Genomic DNA, 27,701 nt, shown 5'->3' with positions numbered 1-27,701 from the left:
TGCTCAAACAAAACTATTACACAAATAAGGGCGTTGCGATAACTATGACGGCTATCATTTACATTTTCTTATAAGGGTGACCAATATAATTTTCCTTTAGAGACAAAATAGAAAATTTATGTGTTAAGAGGGTGTTTACTTTTGAGCAATAAATCAAATAGATTAAAATAATAGCATATGTTAATATTTTGTATTCACTTTAAAGGATTAGAGTTTTGAGATATCCAAATGTCTTTGATAGCTAATACTATCAATTGAGCAAATTTTATCTGATTTATTGTGATTGAAAATAATCATAATATTCGTAATAAAATTATCAATCATTTATGTTACCATGAAAAAACCCTGAAAAATATAAATACATTTTCCTAAGTATTAAAATCTATAGGAAATATAGAATTCCATGCCAACATTATTTTCGTTAGGATAAATATCAATTTAAATCCCAAACTTATAAAAATGCGGCAAACTAAAAACATTTAATTCAAGAATATAAAACTATACCATGATCTAGAAGTTTTTCCCCATCCACCCACCTCACCTCACCTCACCCCAACCCAAACTACTAAATTGATAAAATTTAATAATCCAAATTTCATAGAGAAATTTCCCATCATCCTACACATCCACCTGCATCAATATTATCCCCCATTGACTATTCACACCATATTCAAAGCCATGACAATATTAAATAAAAAATAAAATAAGCAATCATTGTCCACTTGAAATTCAGAAACCATCAGTCAGTTAAAAACCATGACATCTCCACGATTCTTCCTTGCACGCTCGAATTCTTAACAACCCCCCAAAATAAAAAAATGAAACCACCGTCCCTCACGGCGGGCGCCGCCACTCTCCGCCTCCTCTATCTCCTCACGCTTCTCCTCGCCGCCGCAGCCGCAGACGATCTCCAAACGCTCCTATCCATAAAAGACGCCTTCAAAGAGTCCAACACCCGAGTATTCGATTCGTGGGAATCCAATTCAAACCTCTGCAGCTTCAAAGGCATCTCCTGCGATTCCGACGGTTTGGTCCAAGAAATCGAGCTCTCCAATCAGAACCTCAGCGGCCCGATTCCTTTAACCGCCATCTGCAGCCTCCACCGCCTCCAGAAACTGTCGCTGGGGTATAATCACCTACGCGGCCGCGTCTCAGAGGATCTCAATAACTGCTACTCCCTGACATATTTAGACGTCGGAAACAACTTCTTCTCCAGCCAATTTCCCGATGTGTCTTCGATGAACGGATTGGTCTATCTCTACACTAATTGCAGCGGATTTACCGGCGCTTTTCCGTGGGAGTCTTTGAGGGGAATGAGTGGTCTTCAAGTTCTGAGCGTCGGCGACAACGCGTTTGATCGGAGCCCGTTTCCGGCTGTGGTTTTGAATCTCACGCGGCTGAGCTCGCTCTACTTGACGAACTGCAGCATTGAAGGGGAGATTCCGGAGGAGATTGGGAATCTCGTGGAGCTCGTTAATTTGGAACTGGGGCAGAATTTTCTCACCGGAGAAATTCCGGCGGGGATTACCAAGCTGAAAAAGCTGTGGCAGCTCGAGCTTTTTGCCAACAATTTGACGGGCGAATTGCCGGCGGGGCTGCGGAATTTGACCAATCTCGAAATGTTTGATGCTTCCACGAATTCTCTCACTGGCAATTTATCCGAAGTGAAGTTTTTGGATAAGCTGGTGAGCTTGCAGCTTTTTGAGAATCAGCTTTCCGGCGAGATTCCGGCGGAGCTGGGGGAGTTCAGGAAGCTGGTGAATGTGTCTCTTTACACGAATAAGCTGACGGGCCCGCTGCCGGAGAAGCTCGGCTCATGGTCGGAGTTTTACTTCATCGATGTTTCGGAGAATTTCCTGACAGGCCCGATTCCGCCGGAGATGTGCAAGGGGGGTAATATGAGGATGCTGCTGATGCTGCAGAATAATTTCTCCGGCGAGATTCCGGCGAGCTACGCTAGCTGCACGACGATGACGCGGTTCCGGGTGAACAAGAACCGGCTGTCGGGGCGGGTCCCCGGCGGCATATGGGGGCTGCCGGAGATGAAATTAATCGACCTCAGCGAGAACGACTTCGAAGGCCCAATCACGGCGGACATCGGCAATGCCAGGTCGTTAACGCAGCTTTTGGTCTCCGAGAATAGATTTTCCGGCGATTTGCCAGCTGAAATTTCCATGGCTTCGCCGTTGGTGTCACTTGACTTGCGAAACAACGGCTTCTCCGGCGTGATTCCCGCGGAAATTGGGGAGCTGAAGCAGCTCACTACTCTGCTTTTGCAGGGGAACAAGTTCTCCGGTTCGATTCCGGCATCCTTAGGCTCTTGCCACGCGATCAATGAGATTAACATGGCGGAAAACGCCCTCTCCGGCGAAATCCCGCCGTCGTTAGGCTCTCTGCCGACCCTCAATTTCTTGAACTTATCAAGAAACGAACTCTCCGGCCCAATTCCGGCGACTCTGTCTTCTCTAAGGCTCAATCTCCTCGACCTCTCACACAACAAATTATCCGGCTCCGTTCCAGCATCGCTTCTCACGGAGGCGAACAACGGCAGCTTCGCCGGGAATCAGGCCTTATGCAGCGAGACGCTGTCCGGATTCCGCCGGTGTTTTCCCCAAACCGGGATGCCGGATCATCTCCGGCTGGTCCTGCTCTGCCTCATGCTCGCCTTCGTCGCGTTGCTCGCCTCGTTGGCCGGCTTCTGCTACTTAAAGAGGAAGGCCGAACGCACCGGGGAACGGTCGCTCAAGGATCACTCATGGGATCTAAGGTCCTTTCATGTGCTCACCTTCAAAGAGGATGAGATCATCGACGCAATCAAGGAAGACAATTTGATAGGGAAAGGAGGCTCAGGCCATGTGTATCGTGTTATAACTGGAAATGGCAAAGAATTGGCTGTCAAGCACGTTTGGCACTCCGATGAGTACGCCGGGAAAAAGACCGGCAGCGCCACTCCGACCCTGGGCCGGCCTCAGAGCTCCAAACACCGCCAGTTCGAGGCCGAGGTCGAGACGCTGAGCTCCATCCGGCACGTGAATGTGGTGAAGTTGTATTGCAGCATAAGTAGTGAGGACTCGAGCTTGTTGGTCTATGAGTACATGCCTAATGGCAGCCTATGGGATAGGTTGCACACTTGCCAGAAGCTGTCGCTTGATTGGGAAGCGCGCTACGAGATCGCGGTCGGCGCGGCCAAAGGGCTGGAGTATCTCCACCACAGCTGCGACGAGCCGATGATCCACCGCGACGTCAAGTCTAGCAACATCCTCCTCGACGAGCATCTGAAGCCCCGCATCGCGGATTTCGGGCTCGCCAAGATTCTTCAGCCGGAAGGGTCGAGCGAGTCGACCCAAGTTGTTGCAGGAACCCATGGTTACATCGCCCCAGGTAAATCTACGATTTCTTTTGTTTTTGTCTCGTTGTTTTAATACTAATATATATTGTTGCGCGGTTAGTCTGATAGTATTTTGTTATATGGGATTGTAGAATACGCATACACCAACAAGGTGAATGAGAAGAGCGACGTGTACAGCTTTGGAGTTGTGCTGATGGAGCTGGTGACGGGAAAGAGGCCGATCGAGACGGAGTTCGGGGAGAACAAGGACATTGTGGAGTGGGTGTGTGGGAAGCTCAAGAGTAAGGAGAGTGTGCTAAGTTTGGTGGATTCAAGCATTCCTCAAATGTACAAAGAGAATGTGATCAAGGTGTTGAAAGTGGCGATTCTATGCACGGCTAGGCTTCCCACGTTGAGGCCTACGATGAGAAGTGTGGTGCAAATGCTTGAGGAAGCTCACCCATTTCAATTGCTTAGTATTGTCGTCACTAAAGATTTTGAGGGAAACAAGTAAGAATTGGAAGTTAGTTAGCAGCATTCCACTCTAGTTGTAAGACATTAGTGAAAGTGAATAAGCTTTGTAAGATTATCAACTTTAGTCCAATTCTTAATTACATTACCTGTGTTAATATTTTTAATATACAAATTAAGATTAATTTTAATTTTATTTAAAATTAGTTAGTATTATAACACGAACCATTATATATACTTATTTTAAGGTTTTCTTTTTTTGAATTAATTAAAATTTCATTTGCGTGCATATACTGCCTAAGTCTACTACATTGGATAATACTTGACAATCAATGAGAGAGAGGAGCGTGCAGAACAAGAAGATTGGTATAGACTAAAAATTATAGATTACTATTTACAATATGCATATTTTCGTACACGTGTGAGATAAGATTTGATATTTTTGATTGAGATAGTTTTTGTGTGTTCGCGTGCACAGTTAATTAAGAACCATTCAATACCTAACTTCCTTATTAAATACTTAATCATTCAGCACGTAATTAAGTACTCGCACTTATTATCTAATTATTTGTTTACTAATCCTAATATGGCTATAGATGAAGAGTGTGTCTAGTCTAGTGGAGTTAGTTTTCTATTTTGGAAGGATCCATCATGATAAAGTGAAACTTATTTATATATTAAAAATCTAACTCATTTTCTCATTCATAGTACTTAATTCTCTATCCTAAATTATTTGCTATTCACTTAATATTATTTTTTAGGTAAAACACTACTTCCTCTGTCCTAAAAAATTAAACAAATTTGCAAATGATACGAATTTTAATATGTAATTACCAAAGTAAAAGAGATGGAAAAAAGTAAGAGAGAAGGTAGTGGAAATAATGTCAATTGATTGTGAGGTCCACATTATAAGTAGTGTGTAATTGGTTAAAAACTTCTCATATTTAGACTTTGTCTAATTTGGGGGACGACCCTAATAATTAAACTAGTTCATTTTTTAAGGACGAATGAGTATTACTTAATTTATTCACCTACTTTATAATTTTTTTACTAAACAAACTAAATAAATGTATCTACTACCACAGAACTAAGAGAATTGTATTTTGATTTGCTAGATGCATTAAAAAATCTATTTATTATAATTAAAATTTGTGATAAGTACACCAACTATGAGATGGCAGCAGAATCCCACAAATTACTAGTGTAAATGTATAATCATGGGATTTAAAGGACTTTGTGTACTTCATCCGGTCACAAAATAAGTGAACTTTTTTTTACGAAATTTTAAAAATTGATATTTAAATAGAATAGAATAGAAGTAAGATTAAATTTGAGAGAGAAGAAGAAAATATAATAAAATAAAAATTTATTTAAAAAAATATTAACTACCTTAAGACAACTCATAAAAAATAAGAATCAAATAAATATCATGAATATAATATACACCTTAATTACCCACTTTCAAAACAAAATAAGTGAGATACATTCGTTTTCTCTCTTTATTTTTGTTGTTTTCCTTTTAGGAGGAAGACTTTATGTTATTTCCTTTAAGGAGCAAGACAAAAGTGCGGGAGCTGGAAAGGATTGGTCTAGAAAGAAAAGTATTCACATGAGTAGATTTAATAAATATTACTACTATACCAAAATTTTATTATAATTCTCTACTTTAATTAATGTTGCATATAGTACTATAGTTATATACTTATATGGGAAAGAGCTGCATTCCTGTGCGGGTTCATGAACAGTGTGCGTGGATCACCTTGATCTAACTCAATTTTTTTGTAAGTTTTATGTATAAAAATAATAATTTTTCTAATAATAACAGTTAATTACAATATTTTATTCATTTAAAATGTTACTACTTTATAAAACGGATCACGAAACGGATATGTATTGAGTTCGGGCTGAGTTGGGTTTTGGCCGCGTTTGGGTCATTGAATTATAACCCACATCTACATTTGTTGGACTGTTTAAATATAATTGAAATGTGTAATTCATTATAAAAAATACTAAAAAGTAAATATATCAATTAATTGGAGATGAATGAAAAAAAAATTATGTTTAGGTGCAAAATACAAACGTGGTCTTTTGATCTTTTATACTCCCTCCGTCCCTGAAAATTTGTCACATTTCTTTTTCTGCACTCGTTTTAAAAAAATGATAATAAATAGTTAAAGTAGAGAAATAGTAAAATAATATAGAGAATAATATAGAGAAGACTCTCATTTACGTTATTTTGTCTCTTATTTTATCATCTCTCCACTTTAACTATTTATTATCATTTTTCTAAAATGAGTGCAGAAAATGAAATGTGATAAATTTTCAGTGATGAAGCGAGTTTATATTTTGTCGTCACATGTTGGATAAGTAACAAAAACTTACTCGTAGGTTTGAATTTTCACACAAAAAAAACGTGGTAAATTTACTAGGTCCCATCAGTAACATAACGTAATTATGTTGTTAATAATTTCTCCGGAATTTATTTTGTAAAAGTGAGCATAAACATTGTTGTTTTCATATATTTAACACAATATAATTAATTAAAAATATGTCCGTAGATTCAAAATATATATGTATAAAAAAACATACAAGGATACATTGATCAGTAATTTATAAATATATTAATTTCGGCAAACAAATATAGTAATTTATAAATATAATTAACGATAATAGATGTAAGTAATATCCCCATGAATTCCTTACAGAGAAAACACAAACTCAACGGTTATTTAAACTTGAGCCTTAGCTGTAGCCATTCATGAACATAATCTCCAATTTTGGAGTTGGAAAGAAAAACGAGTAAATTGGGCGTGCAGAAATTAAAGATGGTGATGTTGAAAGCCAAGAAGATAGAAATCAAGAAGATCCAGAATTGCATTGCTCAAGGGTTTTGAAATGCTTCAATTCAATTTCTCTAATTTGTTTATGCATTTCTTTTGTTGCCATCTTCTTCCAAATATTAACTAATGAATTCAATTACTACTACTTGATTTTGCAAGATGCTTGTAAATTTCAAACAAATATTCAGATTATATTCAGTGTGTGATAGACTGATAGCTTTGTTGTTTGATTATTTCAAGTTTGGATCATACAGTGTCTTTTGATTAATTGGCTGTACTTAATTACTCCCGTTTTCACTTGCAGCCAATATTGTAGATTAATTCCAGTTAGTTCAGTGAATTTAAAATTTCACATTATTTTCAGAATATTTGAAAAGCATCTAAATAATCTTTGGGATGAATAGATCATAGATGTATAGTATGTTTTGCTTAATTTTCTGACTTTTAGCCATTCCATTAGTGTTGGATCATATTCCTTTTTTTTCACCCCGTTAGCATCCATAATAAATGCCCTAGTGGTTGCCACATTGGCCTATCAATTAAACTCAATTTACATTTAATTTATAATGTTATTATTTTTTATTTTTATTTTTAATTACTAAAATACCAAAATATATTATATTAAACACCACTAATTTTAAAAAACAACTACATCATACTAAGCTAAAAAAAATACATTACTAAACTACATCATACTAATATAAAAAAAAATTACAAAATCCGTGAGATTGGGATCGGGCGCCCGAGTGGGACGACCGATATTTCAGTGCAATGGACGCCCGATCTCGCAACCATTGTGGATGCTCTTAGAGTTCTTCTTTGAAAAAATACAATATATTTATCTCTTTTACTTAATTTTCTTCTACTCTATTTTCACTCTGCTTAACTTATTAAATATGTACTCCTTAATAGCTAGACATGAATTTAGGGACAAAATTCATTATATATATCCAGATTCATACAGATTGCAGTTATAGCAAGAATTGCGCAAGTAATTAAATGATGGATATACCATTCAAACATCCTACACTCTGTAAATGGGATGTCCTTTGCCTACAAATACTAAACGCCAGCTACAATTCTCATACATTTTTTAAAAATAAAGACGGGGGTTATTGATTACAGAGAATGCCTAAAGAAGAAAAATTATAACTAGAAACATATGGAGGAGCCATCGCTTGACTCACGGCTCCCTCATCGAGCAGGGGAAGGCGAACTACTACCAACCAAATATACGAGGCGGGAATTCCAAACCACAGCTCCAAAGCCATGCTGCCTGTCCTGCACCAAAGTCGAGGTAAAGAGCACACAAGTGTTGTCCCTGCGGCCATTTGAGCAACAATCACCCTGATTGTTCTTCAACCTGTAAAACTTTTCTGTTCCAGTTTGCTTGTCTCACGTAGATGTTGGGCCATCGGAGGCATGCAGAGATGAAACTGCGTGCGGTTGCTGCATTTGTGTTTCAGATGCAAGGCCAAGAAGCACTAGGGTTGTCCTGCCACAGTTACCAACATATAAACTGTATTACAAGAGCGGAATAATAGTCATAAATTCAATACACACATTCCCTTATATACAGCACTGTCTTAGTTCCCTCGTTTTCATTCTTCTCACACAACACCATTGATGCGTGCACTATACACGTGCACATATTATTTAGGGTTAATCTTATTTTGTGTCCCCAACTTTCAGAGTTTTCTGACAAGTTTGATTCATATTCCACAATGGCTGAGAACCTCTATACAAGTTTATGTGCTGACAAGAGACATACTAGATAACACAATGGCTGAGAACCTCTACACAAGTTTCGCATACCTAGGCACAGAGGTTTTAATACTTGATTGGTTTGTATATGCAGCAAGAGGTCCACGAAGATTCGGATACTTGCTTAGAGCGCTTTCAAGCTGAGGAGACGGCAGCTGCAAGCAGACATATGGAGTTCGTATGAAAACCAAGACGATAAGGGATCACAATAACACAAGAAGCGAACCATAAATACCTGGAGCAATACTTTGAAGGAATGTGGCTGTGTTTGAGAGATACATTTCAAGAAGCCAACCCATTGTTTTGGCATTCTCCAAACCTGCCCATTACCATAACATAAAGTCAGTTCTCTAATAATTCTCTAACCACAGACGCAGTCAATAATAACCATAAAGTTTCTGCAAAGTCAAAGGGACACAGAAACTTCACATGATACGCAACGCACCTGCCTGTTAACAAGTTTAGACAGAATATCCATGACAAAATCAACCTGCAATCAATCAGAAGGGTAAATACCAACAAAAATTGGTTCTTTATAAAGATTCAAATGGTGGCTAATGACTACTGGAGCCATGACGAAATCCAGGTGTCATCAGTGCAATCACAACTAGCCAAGAATTCAGTAAAGACATTACAGTCTATACAGGACTAGGACATCACCTAGCATATATTTAGGAAACTAAAGAAGAACATTAGATGAAGTTCAAAAACACAACCCTACGAGGACCATTGGTAGCTTCAGATCAACAGATTATAACCTAAATATTACAGAATCTGATTACAATTAATGCCCGCAAGACAGATCGAGAGGCAGTGAATTTACCAGTGATGGAAAAGCATCTATTGCTTGAATTACAGTTCTCATGAAGAGCAGGGGAAGTGGAGTTCTGTCAACCTGAAAACAAAAAAACAGCACTGTTGATAGTGTCGTTGGGAGCACTTGCATTCATAAAGAGAACATATATATACCATCTGGTTTAAGGCCTTTGCCAGGACTTGTTGTGTAAAAACTGTGCGCTGCTCAAAGCATGCTGAGCAAGTATCTGTGATCTGAAGAACAATTACATTAGACTGTTAGAATAAGAACATAAACATGATAGTTCACATGCAAATTTATATGACAGGCTCTCAAGAGATTTTATCCAAAGTAGGCAACCAAAGAAGTGGACTTGTACGGAGAATCATGGCAATGTGAACAACTTTCAAAGGAACTACGGGTGCACAAAAAAACTATATATTAAGAATCCAGTTCATCCACTTAATAATCACATTTTAATACTCCCTCCGTCCCAATCTAAGTGACACATTTTCCTATTTACCTTTTTGGGATGTCCACCTTAAATGACACATTTCTAAATATAGAAACATCACTCTCTGTACTTTTTCCCTCTCTCTTACTTTATTCTGTACACTAGACTCACAAAACAACACTACATAAAATTCCATGCCGAATTAGAAATGCTCCACGTAGAGTGGGATGGAGGGAGTAAAAGAATGATCGGATTACATATAATTTCTGATCATCAGAAATACATGCTTTTTCATACTATATGAAACTAAATTTTTTTGATCAATATTCACTAATAACAACAAGTATGTAAGTAGGCTCAGATAAACACCTTTTTCAGTGGGAGAGAATCTCTCTCAGGAGAAATGTCATGGATTGCCACCAAGACTTCGACAGGCGTTAATGCAGGACCTGTATGAGCAGAACCCTGTAGACCAAAGCCGTTACTGAAATTTTAGAAACATGAGACATTGAGACATAAACTTAACCAAAATTCCAAAAAACCTTTTTGATCAACAATATCCCATATTCACATTTACTTTAGCACAACAGATGCCAAATCAATGATCAATACTGAATTCCTCAGAACCTACAAGTTTACTAGACTACTTTTGGTGTCGGTCTCATGCTAAGGGTTGATTACTACACCTATTTCTAGTTGCTTGTACAACTTTGATAACGAATGAAGTTGCTTCGCAGAAAGTAAATCTGCTTTAATATATTTATGACAAGTTCTTTTTTGGAGTACTTGACAATTTTTTTAAAAGTACAATAGTTCAGTTATCCAAAATAAAAAATAAAAAATCCAATGGATTCAATAATGTCCCAAAACAGAAGGATTGTTCTATTTTTTATTTCTTATAATATAACGCATTATGATACATGCAATTTAAAGAAACAAAAAGCAAATTGATGTACCTGTAATATATGAGCCAATGCCATTTGAAACTTAGGCAAAGGAAGCTGGACAAGCCGAGGGAAAATAGGTAAAACCTGGCACCACAAAAATAAACAACTGCCTGAATTTTTTAAATGAAAACAAAAGACATGTAAGAAAAGCAAATTAAAGTTATTTTTGAGAGAGCAGTTTTCTACTCTTCATAATAGATAATTTTGAAAATTTGAGTAGGCCAAGAATCTTTTCTTTGGTAATTCTCATATGTCCAAAAACTAGAATATATGGACCGATGATAGTAACAGATCTGGAAATGTTTCCTACTGATTTTCAGCCAATAAAGGTGAAGTAGGTAACTTTCTTGAAGATTGGTTCACTTTTATAAATCAGTACTATACTAGAATTTACAAGAGAGTCGGATGAGATAATTTCTGACCAACTCATAAACTAAGTATAGGAGGTTCTGAAGTTAAAGACAATTGGTGTTTACAGCAAAGAGAAGTAAAAATAACTATCAATGCAAGCAGGGATTTGAGAAAATGACATTTTCTAGTAAAAATGTCTTATGTATGTTTGAACTTTGAATTCAATATATGATTTCTTAATATTTGACTATACAACAGTAACAACACTCCCAGATAAGTCATCCAAGTTATCTTTAGTGGGACACAAGAAAGCTAACTTTTTAGATCTTTACAGTTGCAAAACTTAAATATTCAATATAAACTATTTCATGAAGGGAATGGTTTGTGCTTCAACATAAAATTTCAATGTCAATAAATGAAAAGGCACCACAATGTTGAACTATAGATTCTTTATATAAGTGGCCTTCAGAAAATAGGGAAGACTGAACACCTCATCTCTAGAGAAGGCTGATAGGATAGGAATAAGAATAGTAGCATCCTGCAAGACAAAATTCTCATAATGACCAAAAGATCATAACGCAAAGTAATTAGCAGTAAAGATACAAAAGGACACCAAAAAAGAACCTTTAGCCTAGTTTCGTATAAATGTTTAACAGTCACCACCAAATCTGTAGGTGGTGCTCGCCCTTCAGACAACAAATGAAGAACCTTCAGGTGAAACCAAAACTATCAGCATTCGGGAAGAGCGGAATCAAAAAGAAAATTCTAGACAACTATAGACAATATGAGAAGACTAGGATAAGCAACCTGTGTCAACAAATCTTCACTTCCTTGGGGTGGATTTGAAATTATATGAAGTAAATCTGAATACGATGACCCTAGAGCCCTCATCAGAACAGTTATATGACGATGGACAGCCTGCACAGCAATTTTTTTAAAGGACTTGCTAAAAAAGGTTAAGCTAGTAAAAGCTAAATAAGTGCGCACCATAAAGCAAATAAGCAGGAAACAGCAAAAACTCTGACTAAGTAAAGCAGTAGAAATTATTTTACATCTGATAGTACTTTACTTTCATCTATTAAGAATCTAAGATCTACATATACAAAAGTCTATATTGCAAAGAATAGATTCACAGTCAAATATTGAACAGAAAGCTAGAAAAGACAAAGGATCAGCATGATCCTAGATAACATCATAAAATAGATGTACAGAAGTTGGTTCCCACCGTCCCATTAAGTTTGAGGTACTTCAATGAATAATTATAAATGTTCTTAGACTAAATATTATAGATAAAGACCTGCTTAACAGCCTTCGAAGAACGGGTGTAACTGTCAAAAACGAGTTGAAGAAGAACTGGTTTCTGCAAAGAAACAAAGGAAACATCAGAAAAGCATAAGAAGAAATGTGCATGATACATCACTTCACATATTATTTCCACCAACCTTAGCACAGAGTGCAAAAAATAAGGACATGTGCCTGTGAGCTTGAGAAAATATATTTGATGAATCATCCAGGACTCCTTTCATAGTCTCATCTGGAGAAATCTCAGGCTCAGAAACTTGAGAACCACTAGTGGATGTTTCTGCACCTTCTACCTAAAAATACGTTGAACGTAAAGGAATGGTTAAACTGTTAAAGAGATACTGTTAACAAGCTACAAGTACTACAAAAGGTCGAGTAGAATTTTTTTTTTTTTTTGGTATATTGTGATGTCTGGCTCCTCTTTTTTCGATTTTATTCGAAAAAGTGTAACAAAGTGGAAAATATAAGAAAATGCTTGTGCCATCAGTCTATATGCTTGAGCCTACAATTGCTGTATTTATGATGAAACAATAAAATTAGAAAATTTTGATAGAAAATCACAGATACAGATGCAGTCAATCTATATAATTGCTACATTTGGTGTAGAATTAGAAAATTTGGGTTTAGAAAGAGAGATCTGTACAGAAAGAACCTACATAAATCTATATTCCAGAGTGAAATTGATTTGTGGTATGTGGTCAAGAATAGAAAAACAGGTGCACTGACTGCACTCTGAAAACTCTCATTCAATGATCCCATGAGAAGAAAACTTTCTTTAATTAGAAAAAAACAATGAATTAACCATGACAAACACAAGGCCCCTAAGCATAATTTACTAATTCTTTGGTTTGAAAGAATCACATAAACATGGTCCATGCGAGATCTTAGTTATAAAGCTCAATAGCGCACAACTAAGAAATCTTTCAAAAATAAGGAAAACGATTTTCCAGTACACTGACATGAAACCAAGGCAACATTACACTACAACACGGGTTACGTCACATAATAGCTATCCCAGGTATAATAATAAAGAGAACGAAACAGAGCAATCCAAGAAAAAAAGATATTATTTGTCCTAAAAGTAAAGTAATAAATGTCGACAATAAGATCACATGTAATGAACCTGTCCTCCAATTCTTCTGTCAGAAATTGCAGACTCTGATAGCAATGCATCTGAAGAATGCTGATCTACAGCTGACAAGAACATGTTTTTTGCAAATTGCTCAATGCTGTTAGAAATATAGCTGACTGCATATAGTTTGTTTGACACCTGACAATGGCATATAGAAACAAGGTGGAGAAATTTAGAGCAGAAACAGGTGTATAGACAATGGTAAAATAAGATAGATGGCAGCTTCCTCACCAGGCGTATAGCTTTAGCCTGGATATCATCCTTTGGGTGCACAGTACACTGCCATGTGGAATTATGAAGTTAGGGAGGGAATCAATTTGGACCAGAAGAAATCAAAAGCTGCCAAAAGAAATTGTATACAGATCATACTAGTTTGAACTAGGCTACTAGCATAACATGGAAAATTATCTTCAAGGTGAATTTGCTATCATCTAAACTGCTGGATAGGGGATACAGGAAATGAACAAGTAATAATTCCAGGGCACATGCAAAAAATCTGGAAAAATTAAACAACTGCAATAATTGCCAAATAGACAAGAGTTCAAGATAAACTATAGAACATATTAGGAAGTACTGAACGAATCAGGGTTTCTTCTTCTACAAGATATTGGGTGCCAAATTTATAATGCTTCTTCACTCAATTACTTTAACAAATCATCAGGTATAAGGATTGTGTCCTTCAAAATAATCATTCGCCATCTACCACAAAAGGTTATTAGTTATTACATTAGTAAAGCTACATTTCAATGATAATGATCAGCATGAAAGCGTTGAATATAAGTATTTCCCCCTGATTCTTTTGTCCATTTGTTTGTTACTAAATGATATTCATTTGGTACTATTGTGTAACGAGGACTTCATGAGATCAGGTTGAACTTGAAGTCTACTACTATAAGGATACCCGATCAACCCGACATGACTATTTAAAACAAATGCCAAATTCTTATTTACAAACTATAGTCTTAAAACTATAAAACTTAATATCCAGACATGGTAGCATTCACTTCACCTATGCTATATTTTTCCTGTAGCCATAAAACATTAGGTCAACCAGCATAGTTCACAATCAAGAACTCATAAAGACCAATTTTGCACAATTTTGCATAACACTCTTCCAATATGAATGATTGAAAATTGAAAATGATAATGTGAATGTGACTGAAATGAGCGTTTATCATCAATAGTACCGTTGGAGGTTTATATTGAATTATTGATATAGCTATGCAATAACAATATCATCTTTTCTAAGCAATATTAATGGACTGATCCATCAATCAAGCCATGCGGAAGTCTATGCATCTGAAACATTTATTGATGACAATACTGAAAATTAGCATTCTTGATCATCTTTCTAGACTGAGAGATTCTAATATTCCAGAACTGAATCCAGCATATAACTATAGAATTTAAGTTACTTAATTATTAATACTTAATACCCTCCCAACTAAATTCAGCCCTAGATTTTCAACACCTAAGCTTCCTGCATGAATTTGTGAAGAAATACAAGCCTTCACTCAACTAGTTACCATGCATTTTTAATTTTAACTGAAGAAGACAGAGATTCTGAGTTTAAGACACCAAATGGCATTACTTCCAGAGTGATTGATCCAATAAGCAAACAAAAGTTCAGATAATATTCAAAATAATCTACATTGTCACTTCCTAGCATCATATCAAGTGGAAGTTACCTTCAAAGCTATATCGAGACATGCTTGACGAATGAAAGGACGACTAAGAATTAAGCTCCACACTGCACCAAGGCCCTGAGTGACACGATCACCATCACGACCATCGGCTCCAGAATGACTTTTGGTACACATGTCATCCAACATTCCCAGTACAGAATCAGGTATGTTTGGAACTTCACCAAGAAGTCGACTAAAAGATTTGTTAGATGCTGGTAAATCCACTAGCAAAGATTTTGCCTGCATTTGAAGTTCAAAGCATCAAATATTTTTTGGGCAACACTAATATAGATAAGTTAAAAGATCTCCTACCACTCCCAGAAGGAAATTCTCATATACAGCAGCAGCAGATGATGCAGAGTCTGAGATCACAAGACTATGGAGATGGTATAGGATATGCAACACAAGCTCGTGACCCTGAGAACAAAATAATCAAGAAAAACTAACCAATAAGGGTTCAAAAATTAATGAGAAAAAACCAACTCAGCAGACTACTGTTCATTTTACAGAGGCAGCAGTGATGTGAAGGGTAGTAACTCTTAAATCTATATCACATAATTCTGTTAAGAATAAGATGGGAGCTAGAGTGTTAGGGAGAGAGGGAAAAACAAGAAAAAACCAGGTTCATAAGGTATCGAGATAGACCTTTTGCTCTTCATAATCTGATATGATTAGTTTCTGCGCCATCTCAATCACATCACTAACATCAATCTACAAAAAAAAACAGACACAGCAAAACTCAGGACCACAGATAGAGTTTTACTAAGAAATGTAAAGTAACAGCAGAGCTACGAAAACAGACAGTAGGAATTCATACAATATTGTTTCTGCGATCTGCAAATTCCATTTTGTGTTTTAAAAAGTTAAAGTTGTACTAATAAATACAGCAGTATGGGATACACATAGCTAGCAAGCCAATGGAAAAAATCACAACATAGATTAGTAGTTCATGATTCGAATTGAGCCATTTATTTTTTTAGTTAAGTTTTCAGTGTAGGTATGAAGTACAGCAATGGGGCAAGATTGTCAAATACTACCATTTTGTATCAGGACATCATAATCCATGATGACCAGACCCTCTAATCTGTATTCCTCCAACGAATCTCATGTGTGTAAAGTATAAATCACTAGATAGCGGATTCTATGACCACAAATCACTTTGAGCAGACCCAGGAACTTTATAAAGTTAATTTTATAAAGTTACAGAGAAGTAACTCTGAAAGAAGTGTAAAGCTAATTGCTACAACAAATAAATAGTTTCTGGTAATGAACTTTTAGGTCTCAATAATCTCAGCCATTAGTTTACAAACAGAAAATGCCACTGTTCACACTTCCTTTAAGTTGATCCATGCATAATAACAGCTATAATTGTTTCCACTGTTACATGCACTACCTTTGATCTCCTTCAGAACTCAAAGAAACTTCACATTGTAAAAGAAATTGCTACAATCTTTTATAAGTAAAATGATTATACTCTTAAACAAAGCAGCAATCATCTACAGTGACAAACATAGTAACATACAGAATCTGTCAGACTGTTTTTCCAGTGTTAATAGCAAGAAAACTGGTAAAAATCTGCATGTTTATTTATATGAATTTTTGTTGTCAGCAGCATAATCGTTTTTCCTAGCAAACAAGCATAGTAAATTATTTAAAATATGAAGTTCCAATTCTGAAGGAACTAAAATATTTGCATGTAGCAGTTGAAACAATTGTAACTCTGTTATCACACATTGATAAACTTGCAGATGGAACCTTGTATGGAAAACCTTTTGTAGAACTTGAGAACCACATAATTTCATCAAGACCTGAGTTCATTACCAACAAGTAGATTATTTGCTGTAATGAATATGATTAAATTTTACTCTTCTAATAGAAATTGCTTCTCTGTGTAACAGAATTAAGATAAATCCAAACTTAACAGCTTAATAGTGTTTCATTCTCCTCAAAGTGGTGTGTATTCATAGAATCTACTTTTAGTGAATAAACATTTACATTCTCATTAATCAGTTATCAATAAATCCAGCTCAATAAAATTTCTATTGAAACATAAACTTATATTAAGCAGGAGACGAAGCCTCTGTTTTGGGAGATGGAAACCAACAGAAAAGGAGAGCAACAGTGCGAAAATAATTTCACTAAAACAACAATTATTCAAGGGAATCTCAGGGCATGCCTGTGCAAACAGTCGGGCGACAAGTGCAATTTGTGTTTGTTTAATATCTGTTCTCTGTGAATTCTGGTACTTATTAATTATCCGTTCAAGTGCCAGTCTTCTTGCACGTATTTGATGATCTTCATCAAGCTCAATATATAAGGGAAGCACTGGCAACTCAGCAGATGCACTCTCAGATGCTTCAACATTTGGAATATCTGGCGGTAGTTCATCAGACGCTTCTGATGAAGGGGAGTAGGCCTCATCAAGCATGGCTAGATCCATTGATGCCGGAGAAACAACGTCCTCCTCTTTGCCACTAGATGGTGAAAGATGTAAATAATTGTTTGCATCCTTATCTGGAGTGATTACATTGGCATCAAAATCATGGACTTCATATTTCTGGATAGGCTCATCAACTTCGATTGTCATTGGTGAGTCTGGAAGATTTATGTCAGTTTCAATTGTGGGCAGAGGCTGAGGAGCAAATTCAGGCACAGATTGAGGTGCTGATAAGAGTACACTGGAGGAGCTGACAGGATTGAAATCAGGCTCTACAGTCGGATGTTGGACAGTACCAACATTTTCTTCCACAACGTATGTTTGGGACATATCCGTAGGAGCCACCAAGCGCCTTGGATCAAGGCGCCGAGGATCCTGGAAGGTTTACCGAATGTTAAGGAACAGCTACAAAAGAAATAATTAAATAAAAACATATATAGGGATGGCCTCCCCTCTCACCAAGAAAAAACTTACCCTTCGTGGATCACGTTTAGAATCTGTAGATAGATTAGCAGTAGCAAATGTATCTGAAACGGCACCACTAGTCGTGCTCAATGATGAAGCAGGTAACTGAGCCAAATGGTCCAAACTCTGCGTAGAAGTTGCAAAACCATTTGATCCAACTACTTGGGCAGGATCACTAGTGTCACTAGGATGATTCAAAGATAAGTTACCGTATCTTGTCAAAGGAGGTGGATTCTTTGGCAAGTGCTTCATATTGGTGATGACAATATCAGCAAGTAAATCAGCATGAATATTTGATATTAGAATTTCCAGAGACTCAACTCCTCTTTCTCCTTCGGCAATTAAAGCACCAATCATAGCAATCATCTGCTCCACTGGAGTCAGATCCCCATCCAATACAGGGGGCTTAGCAGATATGCCATTAACATGATCCTGCTTGGCATCACTAGCAGTGGTAGTTTTACTGTTATGGGGACCGTGACGTGACTTCTTAGAAGAGGCTTCAAAGATATTATTCTGATTTTCATTGTCCAATTGAGCTGTCCTTTTCTTTGTCAACTCCCCTGAAATATGCAACTGACTTGACAGCTGATCATCCTGAGGATAAAGACTCAATTACAAAAAAAAATCATAGTGTATATATATTATATAAACATATGTATAAATCATGTAGATTGCAGTCCTTCCATAGTACTCCCTTCGTCCCACTATAAGCGATTCGTATTCCTTTTTGGGACGTCCCACTTATAGTGAGCCGTTTCCTTTTTTGACAAAATATAACACAATTACTCTATCATACTTTATTCTCTCTCCACTCCTCTACTTTATTCTCTCTCCACTTAACTCTATACATCATTTTCTTAAATATCGTGCCCAAAAGAAAAACGCCTAGCTTATGGCGGAACGGATGGAGCATCATAGATCCCCTTACCAGTGCATAATGTTGAACATAAAATGCATTTTATATGAACTTTTCGAGTTAATGCATTTTATGCACTTTTGTTCAACATTGTGCATTTTTGTATTATTTAACAATATGCACTGGTAAGGGGATTTAAGGTACTACAGAAGCTAGGGAATCTATATGATCTCTACTCTGTCCTTTATTTATATACAATATCGGCAATCAAAGAGACCAAATAACACAGATTTTCTCTTCTTCCATGTCCCTATGTACCTTACTGAACTGAAGTTCACGTGAAGCACGCTCATTGTTTCTCATGATTTTATCCATTTGTCGGATAACTTGATCAGCAGCATCTCCAGCATTCATTGCTCGCAACTCTTTAAGCAGTTTCTCTCTCGACTGGTAAAATTAATCAATTTCGAAATAAGAATTTTTAATAGTGATTGATATATTCTTTCTGATGCCTATATAAAGAATGATGATACAATGAAGTAATATAATATGAACTTTACCTCGGTCATGATAGGATGTGTACACCTTAGAAATCCTAAAAAGGCAGTTCTCAGAGAATATTGAATGCTGACTGTATGGCGGCCTTTAGCCATCTCTATACTTGGACTAAAGTCAAGCAGTGCCTTCAATACAGTTTTGTAGTAGACAGGCCTTTTCCTTGCAATAGCTACAAGACTGGACATAGCAATGTTAGATTGTGTCAACAGATAGAGCAGGTATACATCTGACAAAAGGTTAATGTTTTCTACCAACAAACTCATACATATTAAAGATTAAAAGCATCTTCAAGATGTGGCCACAGAAACAATAACAAAGATCGCAACTTACAATAGACATTTGATATAGCACAGGAATATAACAAGAAGCAGCTCCAGTTAGACAAAATGGCTCCAGTGAAAAAGATAAAAGAGTATAATACGCACTCAATTAATAAGTATGAGAAGGGACTAAATAGGTAAATCCATGGTATTAAGAACAAATAAACCAAGAGCAGTGATACTCTTTAAGTATCACAATAATCTAACTTATCAAGTAGATCCCAGTAATAGAACTATATGGTGTCCCGGTCCAAGTAAGAAAAATCCCAACTGTTTAGGTTGTATGGTGAACACAGTAAAACCTAAATTTTGTATAAAGCACGGATTTGAATAAGTAATTGAAGTAACTAGTATCTTGTTACTGCTTTTTGTAGAGAAACACACCATGTGATCAAAGAAATAAGACCTTGCCAATCTGCATAGAATTATAACGGGAAAAATTGTTGACCTGGCAACCCAAGTGATGAGTCCGGCCACAAATTTCTGTAGACTTTACATTTAGTTGTCTGAATTTTAACTGAGGGTAAGCAGCCCATTGTAATGTTTTAATCTTAATTACAGATAAACAAACATGAAAGTAGGGACTAAGTGCAAATGACATAGCATGTGCATATGTAGTTTAGATCTCTTCATATGAAAGCATACACTGCATCACAACAAATGCTTTATACAAATTCTTTGCAACCTAGAGAATGAGGCAGAAGACTTCAACCACACCAATCATAAATTTAAGCAAAACCAGAATATATCAAAGATCAAACACCACAAATGACTAATAGCTCTTTTTCTCCTGTTAACCATATCATATTATGATTTCACTGTTCAGCTACGGTTCAGCAACACAATTAGAAGAATCAGAACAACACAATCACTGTCTGGTTACCCAGAAATTATTTCTAGCTCTATTCTCAATTTATATACTTGTTGGGCGGTGAAAAAGCAAAATGCAAATGATCTACGGAGAAGTTCTATCAAAATACAAATGTGCACAAACTTCAACATATTGTCAGTTGATTCAAGCATATTATATGATTCCTTTAGGACTGAATAAAATTGAAGTCAATTTATCATCTCATGATTGACATAATGTTGAATGAGAAATAATGTATATCATGGTTATGTTTCAAGAGATATGATTCAGCAATGCCCAGTCTTGTCTTGTGGTACTAACATCAAAGTGTTTTGTGTAATTCTTCAAAGCCATGAGTAGCTTCAGTTTAGAACCAATTCCACTAAATAGCATAGTCAAACAAAATCACAAATTAAAGGAACCCCTGAAAATTTTCAGGATATACGACTCATCCCTTGCTAGGAAATGACTGATACATATACAGCTTGAGCATCATGTTCTCTTCCATTCCAGTGTAAACGACAGTCTGGCTCAATTAAAAGAATGCAAGCTTATTCGTCTTTGTTGTAAGCATAAAGGTTTCCAAGTCTTTTTCTAGTTGCTAGCACAATTTAATATGGCAGAAACCACATGTATCATAAAGTCTTTTTCAAGCTGCTTGTACAATTTAATTAATGAAGATTGTGCAGAATTTTCAGTTTCTCCATTCTTAGATATAAATTTGATTGGCAATCCCAGGCAAACTTCCATTTAACGCCACACTTAAAAAGCTGGACAGCATGCTGCAATGATAGCACAAAAAAGTAACAAGTTGCCAACTTTAGTTACCCCTCCAGAGATGAGGTGGCCTTTACATGCACTCCACTATGATGCAGATTACCTCATAGGAGCAATTTCAAGAAAATCTACATCAACAAGCATTTTAGGTTTTAGCACCTTGTTTGTGGTTTGATAAAAAATAGAGATACAGCCACTTAATGAATCTACAGCACATAGGTCGCAGACACAGATATAAACATGCATGAGTGAAGGGGACAACATTATAACACAGGCAAAGAGTTGATATGGTTACAACACAAAACTTGTAAAGGAACAGCTCTGGAACCAGTATGTTTGAGAATGCACAATCAAACACACAATGTAATCTTATTATGTAAACACAAGCAGACATCAACATATAACTATGAGTGCGAATATGTTAGATATTATTGTTAAAAGGCAAAAAATTTAACGGTAATCGGAATTAACTATTAATATAACAACTTATAAGCATGTCTACAAATAAAACTAAAATACCATCATTAACTCATCTCCAGAAGCTATGACGCACTTAAGACTATTAGAGGCATGACAATGTTATCAATCTCATATGGCGGCTTATGGCGGTTTGCCTAAAAACCGCCACAGGGATATGGCGTATTAGTATGGCGCAATGTTTGTAAGTCGTCCGATATATCGCGATATATCGCGATATATCGCCTGTATCGGTAGGCCAAGGGTCGATACACACCCAGATGCGACTTAGGCAACTAACATTCGAGTCGTCCGATATATCGCGCGACTCGACCGATTAGTCGCCTGATCGAGTCGAGGACGACTTAATGGGCTTCACTCCAGATTGGGCCAGGCGGACAGGTAGGTGTCTATTCAGCCCATTAGGGTTTCTTTATACATCCCCCACACCCCCTCCCCACGTCCTCCTCCTCCAGAACTGCAGCCGCCGCCGACGCTCCCTCCACCTCCAGAAACTGAAGAACGCCGCCGCCTCTCCTGGACACGCCTCCGGCCTGCCTCATCCGCCGCCTCTCCTCATTCAGGATGAACTCTAGTTCCGGTAATGCTCCAGTTCCTCTTCCTCTCTTATGTCTCTCCTCTCTCGTCTATTATTTGAGTTCCTCAAGCGCTGCATCTGTTCTCTATTGTAATTTGAAGTATATATTGCATATTTTACATGTGTAAAAGGGCAAGTCGCCCGATATATCGATATATATCGGTCTTGAGGGACCTGGACGACTTGTCTGGTGAGTCGCCCGACTTACTATCGATATATCGACTAAGTCGACCGATATATCGACTGAGTCGATATATCGGTCCTATGGCGACGCGGTTCGATTCACCGACTTAAAAACATTGGTATGGCGGATATGGCGGTCAAAAATTAAATAAATAAAATAATACTTATATATTTATATATAATTCAAAAATTAAAAAATATAAAAAATATAACATCTAAAACACTTTAAACAATTAATAAAGCATAATATACCACTCTAACAACCATGTTTCTTGCATAATGCCCTATTCCTAAATGCAGTACACACGCAATGTTGTCAAATGTCGGATATGGCGGTGCTATGGCGTTTCTACCACCGAACGCCATGCCATAGCGCCATGGCGCCGCCATATCCGCTATTTGATAACAATGTGACAGCTATTAGAGGTCGACCCTTTCGTGTCCAACCCCTCATGCCTTAACAAATAACAAGTCAAATTATTTTCCACATATTTCCATATAACTGCTTTCTTCATTTATGATGCCATTTGGTTAGGTCAAAAAATCGAACTATTAACAAAAAATATCAATGATGATGTCACAACTCACAAACCATGTGAAAATAGGAAACATAAGCTGATCGATATAAAAAATTGCATTAAGATTAGTATATCATATCATCAAATGTTACATGCCAAAAAGATAATAATGTTATGTATCCAAGTTCCAAGCCTATGAATTTAGATTTATTTAATATGAATCATACAGTAACTAGTGCTGTAAAAACCGCTCAAGCCGTGCACTTTGAGGGATGGGTTTGAGGATGGATCTGATGCTCAGGGCAGAGGCCTGTGTGGATGGGTTTGAGGCTTAACTCTTAAGACTCGCCACACTGAGGCACATGCCTCAGGGTTCTGAGTCAGTGCGAAGCGCCACTGAGGCGTCTAAATTTAGGACTATTTTATTGTTTATGGGTCTTGTTATATGGGCCAAACCATAATTACAAACCCAAAAAAAAGCTCAATCATTTCAACCATCAATTAAATGTCCATTCAGATATAACCAAACTAATAAGTAACATCACCCAGAACTCAACATATTACAAGACAAATAGTGAGGGTCAATGAGAAACGCTCACCTATTGACAGCAGTAATTGTCATGCAACCAGGAAGTTTACTAGCTGACAGCAATATTTCTAATAAGATCTCTAGATGTCTATTTGCATCTGACATGAGCGCATGAGGATTCAGAATAGGATGACTATCCGCTATCCATGAGACATTAAACATACTTCCTTGCCTCGCTATCACTACAGGCAAAGCAAAATTGCAAGTGTCATATTAAAAAAGACAGAAAATATAGATATATGAAAAGAACGTTGTTAAAAGGCAATCCATCATAAATAGGTTTCCAATTTATACCATCATTAAAAATGCTCTTACCTTCAGGGTTGCACATATCAAACTCAGTTGAATCCAATGTGAAGCATAAAATAAATGTTTCAAGAAACTTTATCGATAACAACTTAGGACCAATAGGCCCCGCCTGCAAAAAGATCCAGAAATCAGCCACAATTTAAAATAATTTGACTACAGAAACAGGAAATATGCACAACAGCTTTCCCACATGGAGAATTCTAGATAGATGATCCCCACAATTTTGGTGCCAGATGTTTTGGTTATGTGAAGACAGGTTTGTATGCCGCTATATCTAATCTGCTACGTGGTATTTGTTGAAAAAACATAACATCTCTATTACCTGGTTCTAGACATCAGAGTATCAACACTTATGAATCTTTGAAAAGTAGCTGATACTACATAATAAACATAGAGAAACTCTAATTGCCTTCACTTAAGGTAGGCTCAATAGTTTGTACAAGAAAAAGTTGCTTAACCAGATACAACACATCTCCGCTGATGTGTAAAAGGACAAACCAAGTGATAACAATATCAGAAGCAGCTATCACACAGAACAGAAAAGTTGGGTTATATCATGATCCGGCAGCATACATCTAAAGAGTAATCTCAATACATAATAATACAGATCAACCGTTGTAACAAAGGTAACAAAAATAAGGTGTGTGTAAAGAGTTTATGTATTGGGGAGCTGTATATTGCAACTGTAGTGGTTTTCGTTGCATATTATGTGAATGTCCATCCTAATTATAGGTGTGTTTTATGGCACCATCGATTTTTTTGTTTCTTATCCACAATATTCAATAACAAAATAACTCCTCACAAGTCACATCCACTGTTTTCCTTCACTGTTATTTTCAGCTTATGTAATCTCAGTTTAATACTCCCTCTGTCCCATTAAAAATAAAACGTTTTCCTTTTTGGATTGTCCCATTAAAAATGAAACGTTTCCTAAAATGGAAACATCTCTATCTCTACTTTTTTATCTCTCTTACTTTACTCTCTCTTCGATAACTCACAAAACAACACTACATAAAAACTCGTGCCGATTCCAAAATGTTGCATATTTAATGTGACGGAGGGAGTATGTGTTTTCATCCTTGCTCTTTCTTCATTTTTAGTTTGCATTCTTCATCCTCATCTATTAGTGCATCTGGAATGTAATTCTTTCGAGGACAAAGGGCACCAAAAAGAAACTAGCATGCTAACACCTCAACAATATCCCATCAGGAGAGAAAATAGATTATTTTAAGGTTGTGATCAAGAAACAACAAAAAATACATAGCTAGACTCAGAATTGAATGAACAATTATATAGATTATATTCATAATATATGTACTTCTGGAAGAGTGAGTAGAGCCAAGGACTTAAATTTTCCAAATCAATAGAGATTACTATGTGACTGTATAATGGTCAACCATAGAACTAAGAAGGTTTTTGGTATGGGGTTCAGTAGAGAGGGAACGGGCAGAAATATAGTTTCTTGGTATAACGAAATCATTCCACAACAACTAGTTTCAATCGAATTTGGGGCTGGGTGTGCCAATATCATCACGGACCACTGGGTTGAATGAAAAATCTCTAGCTGAAAAACAAAAACCATGCTTCTCATTGCACATAATCATTGACAACATAATGTGAAGTATGCATAAGCACTACCATATGAGACTGTAGTAATCGGCATTTTTCAACAGTAAAAGACATTATGTTAACAACATTACACATACCTCAAAGATAATGCCTAAAACAGCATCCCTAAATTTGATCAAGCCTGTCCAAAGTTCTTCAAGCCATCTTTGAACTATACCACGCCGTTGAAACTATAATATTTTAAAATAGAGCTTTAAAGTTTCATAGATACACGTGAGCTTAAATCAATAATGTAATAGCATAAAACAGATGGAAGTTAATTAGAATATTAGATAAATCCCTAAATTTGATCTAGCCTGTCCAAAGCTCTTCAAACCATCTCTGAACTATACCACGCCATAGAAACTATAATATTTTAAAATAAAGCTTTCAAAATTTCATAGATATATAGTATGAGCTTAAATTAATAATCTAATAGCATAAAACAGATGGAAGACAATTAAGCCAAGGCAAATAAAGAGACAAGGATTTTCAAGTGTAGGACATACTAGATGATAAGAAAAACAAGTGGCGAGGCATCTACATATACTGATACAAGGTATCGTTAATATATACTACCATGCATGATGTCTTGTCTCTAGGGAAAATTATTCAACATTATAAGCCTGATATTTGAAATCGTGTTTCAAAAGCTTTTCCTGATAAAAAGCATTTTTTGTCTTCACACATGATATACAAAACAACTATCAATAGCATAGCAACTCCAGAGCAACTGAGGCAGACAGAGAAATCAAGGACATAAACTTGATTTGACAGAGATGCCCAAAGACACAATTCCATCCCAGGCTACAAAGATGGACACAAACTTGCTTTGACACACATGCAGAGAGAGAGGCAGAGAGAGATACCTGCAATGCCAGCTCTTCCAGCACGCTAGAGAAAATTTTTGTGCCAGTGATAATAGATTGTGTTGCAACAATTGGATTATTATCTTTCAAAAATGTCAATAAGACGGGAAATAATATGACAAGATGTTCACTTCCTTTGGCCCCAGCGTCATCAATTACCCTGTCAACCAAAATCACAGTTAATTGATGAAACAAACTAGTGGCAGTTATCCAACACAGTAGAACTGCCGAGATATGCCAAAACTGCAATGCTAGTGTCTTTAGATGAGGACAGTTGTCAAGATAGACATATCAAAAAAAGGCCTCATAATGGTAGTGCAACAGATACTTCCGCTACATCAGCAGTGAAAACAATAATCTTCTCGCTAAGGAGCGCTTACATGAAAATGATTATACAATGAGTCGATGTGAACATTGCGCGCCATAGGAAAAAGGTTGATGCTAGTATTATATATTGAAAAATGAGTTCATGGCGACGTGAGGTCATAAATTAAAAGGTTAAAACATACATAAACGAAAAAAAAAACCACCCTCCAACTAAAATTGAGCAAAAAACGGAGGAAAAAATCAAACTTTATGCATTAATTACTCACTCAAGGAGATATTTCCTGACTAACGGTTCGGGGGAAGACTGGAGCTCAGCCAAGTAGGAAAAAAGCTCCGCCGCCTGCGACGGCTCTACAGAAAACAATATGTCTTTGGCCTGCTTCAATGAGGATAACTTGACGGCCAAATCTCCATGGTTGTTCGCCGCGGCGAGCAGGGAGAGCGCCTGGTCCCTGGCCATGTGATAATTGATTGAGTTTGAGGGTAATTCCTAGGTATTATTGGAGTTAGCGTTAGAAAAAGGGTTTCTAGGGTTTTGAATTGGGGAAGAAAAATGTAATCAGATTTGGATTGGTAGGGGTTAGGATTTGGGATTACAATATTGATATTGATATTGATATTGATATTGATACTGATATTGACGTTTATGAACGGATTTCTCATTTACTCCCTCTATCCGGAGTCCCATTTCTTGGTGACACGAGTTTTAAGAAGTGTTAAGAAAAGTGAGTAGAAAAAAGTTAGTGGAATACGAGTTCCATTTATATATATTAGTTTTAAATGAAATGCGAGTGAAATGAGTTAGTGGAAGGTGGGACCCTACCATTTATGGTAAAAGTGAACCGAGACTCCTATTCGCGGACGTACTAAAATGGAAAAACGGGACTCCTATTTACGGACGGAGGGAG

General features: G+C 36.7%; 2 protein-coding genes across 4 annotated transcripts; one reads left to right on the top strand and one right to left on the bottom strand.

The window, feature by feature from the left end:
• The first annotated feature begins 660 nt into the window (after positions 1 to 660).
• On the top strand, positions 661 to 3,966 carry LOC121808455 (receptor-like protein kinase 7). Its single transcript, XM_042208962.1, has 2 exons — positions 661 to 3,381; positions 3,481 to 3,966. Exons 1-2 carry the CDS (start codon positions 819 to 821, stop codon positions 3,840 to 3,842), a joined length of 2,925 nt encoding a protein of 974 aa, XP_042064896.1. The 5' UTR covers positions 661 to 818; the 3' UTR covers positions 3,843 to 3,966.
• Positions 3,967 to 7,562: 3,596 nt separating this feature from the next.
• On the bottom strand, positions 7,563 to 27,391 carry LOC121806866 (symplekin-like). 3 transcript variants are annotated; one of them, XM_042207034.1, is made up of 27 exons: positions 27,060 to 27,391; positions 26,467 to 26,626; positions 25,696 to 25,788; positions 23,996 to 24,098; positions 23,691 to 23,862; positions 19,392 to 19,566; positions 19,150 to 19,278; positions 17,982 to 18,569; positions 17,247 to 17,882; positions 15,716 to 15,781; positions 15,383 to 15,487; positions 15,074 to 15,310; positions 13,617 to 13,664; positions 13,377 to 13,523; positions 12,394 to 12,546; positions 12,249 to 12,311; positions 11,759 to 11,869; positions 11,576 to 11,659; positions 11,442 to 11,489; positions 10,610 to 10,684; positions 10,023 to 10,118; positions 9,373 to 9,453; positions 9,227 to 9,298; positions 8,849 to 8,893; positions 8,639 to 8,722; positions 8,455 to 8,558; positions 7,563 to 8,134 (listed from the first exon to the last, which is right to left on the bottom strand). In XM_042207034.1, exons 1-27 carry the CDS (start codon positions 27,251 to 27,253, stop codon positions 8,035 to 8,037), a joined length of 3,969 nt encoding a protein of 1,322 aa, XP_042062968.1. In that variant the 5' UTR covers positions 27,254 to 27,391; the 3' UTR covers positions 7,563 to 8,034. The 3 variants fall into 3 exon arrangements, with proteins under 3 accessions (XP_042062968.1, XP_042062969.1, XP_042062970.1); XM_042207035.1 differs by lacking the exon at positions 25,696 to 25,788; XM_042207036.1 differs by lacking the exon at positions 27,060 to 27,391 and having other exon boundaries at positions 25,696 to 25,769; positions 26,467 to 26,593.
• Between the last annotated feature and the right edge of the window lie 310 nt (positions 27,392 to 27,701).

Source organism: Salvia splendens, chromosome 6, assembly GCF_004379255.2.
Source record: "Salvia splendens isolate huo1 chromosome 6, SspV2, whole genome shotgun sequence".
Lineage (NCBI taxonomy): Eukaryota > Viridiplantae > Streptophyta > Magnoliopsida > Lamiales > Lamiaceae > Salvia > Salvia splendens.
This window is presented reverse-complemented; position numbering and strand designations above follow the sequence as displayed.

Bases quoted from the DNA above. Each gene is read 5' to 3' on its own strand.
- LOC121808455 (XM_042208962.1), top strand. From the start codon at position 819: ATGAAACCACCGTCCCTCACGGCGGGCGCCGCCACTCTCCGCCTCCTC. The intron at 3,382-3,480 runs GTAAATCTACGA...ATGGGATTGTAG, and splicing joins CCATGGTTACATCGCCCCAG to AATACGCATACACCAACAAG.
- LOC121806866 (XM_042207034.1), bottom strand. From the start codon at position 27,253: ATGGCCAGGGACCAGGCGCTCTCCCTGCTCGCCGCGGCGAACAACCAT. The intron at 15,488-15,715 runs GTCTATCTCGAT...TTTTGTTCTCAG, and splicing joins CAGATTATGAAGAGCAAAAG to GGTCACGAGCTTGTGTTGCA. The intron at 8,894-9,226 runs GTAAATTCACTG...GATTGATTGCAG, and splicing joins TAGATGCTTTTCCATCACTG to GTTGATTTTGTCATGGATAT.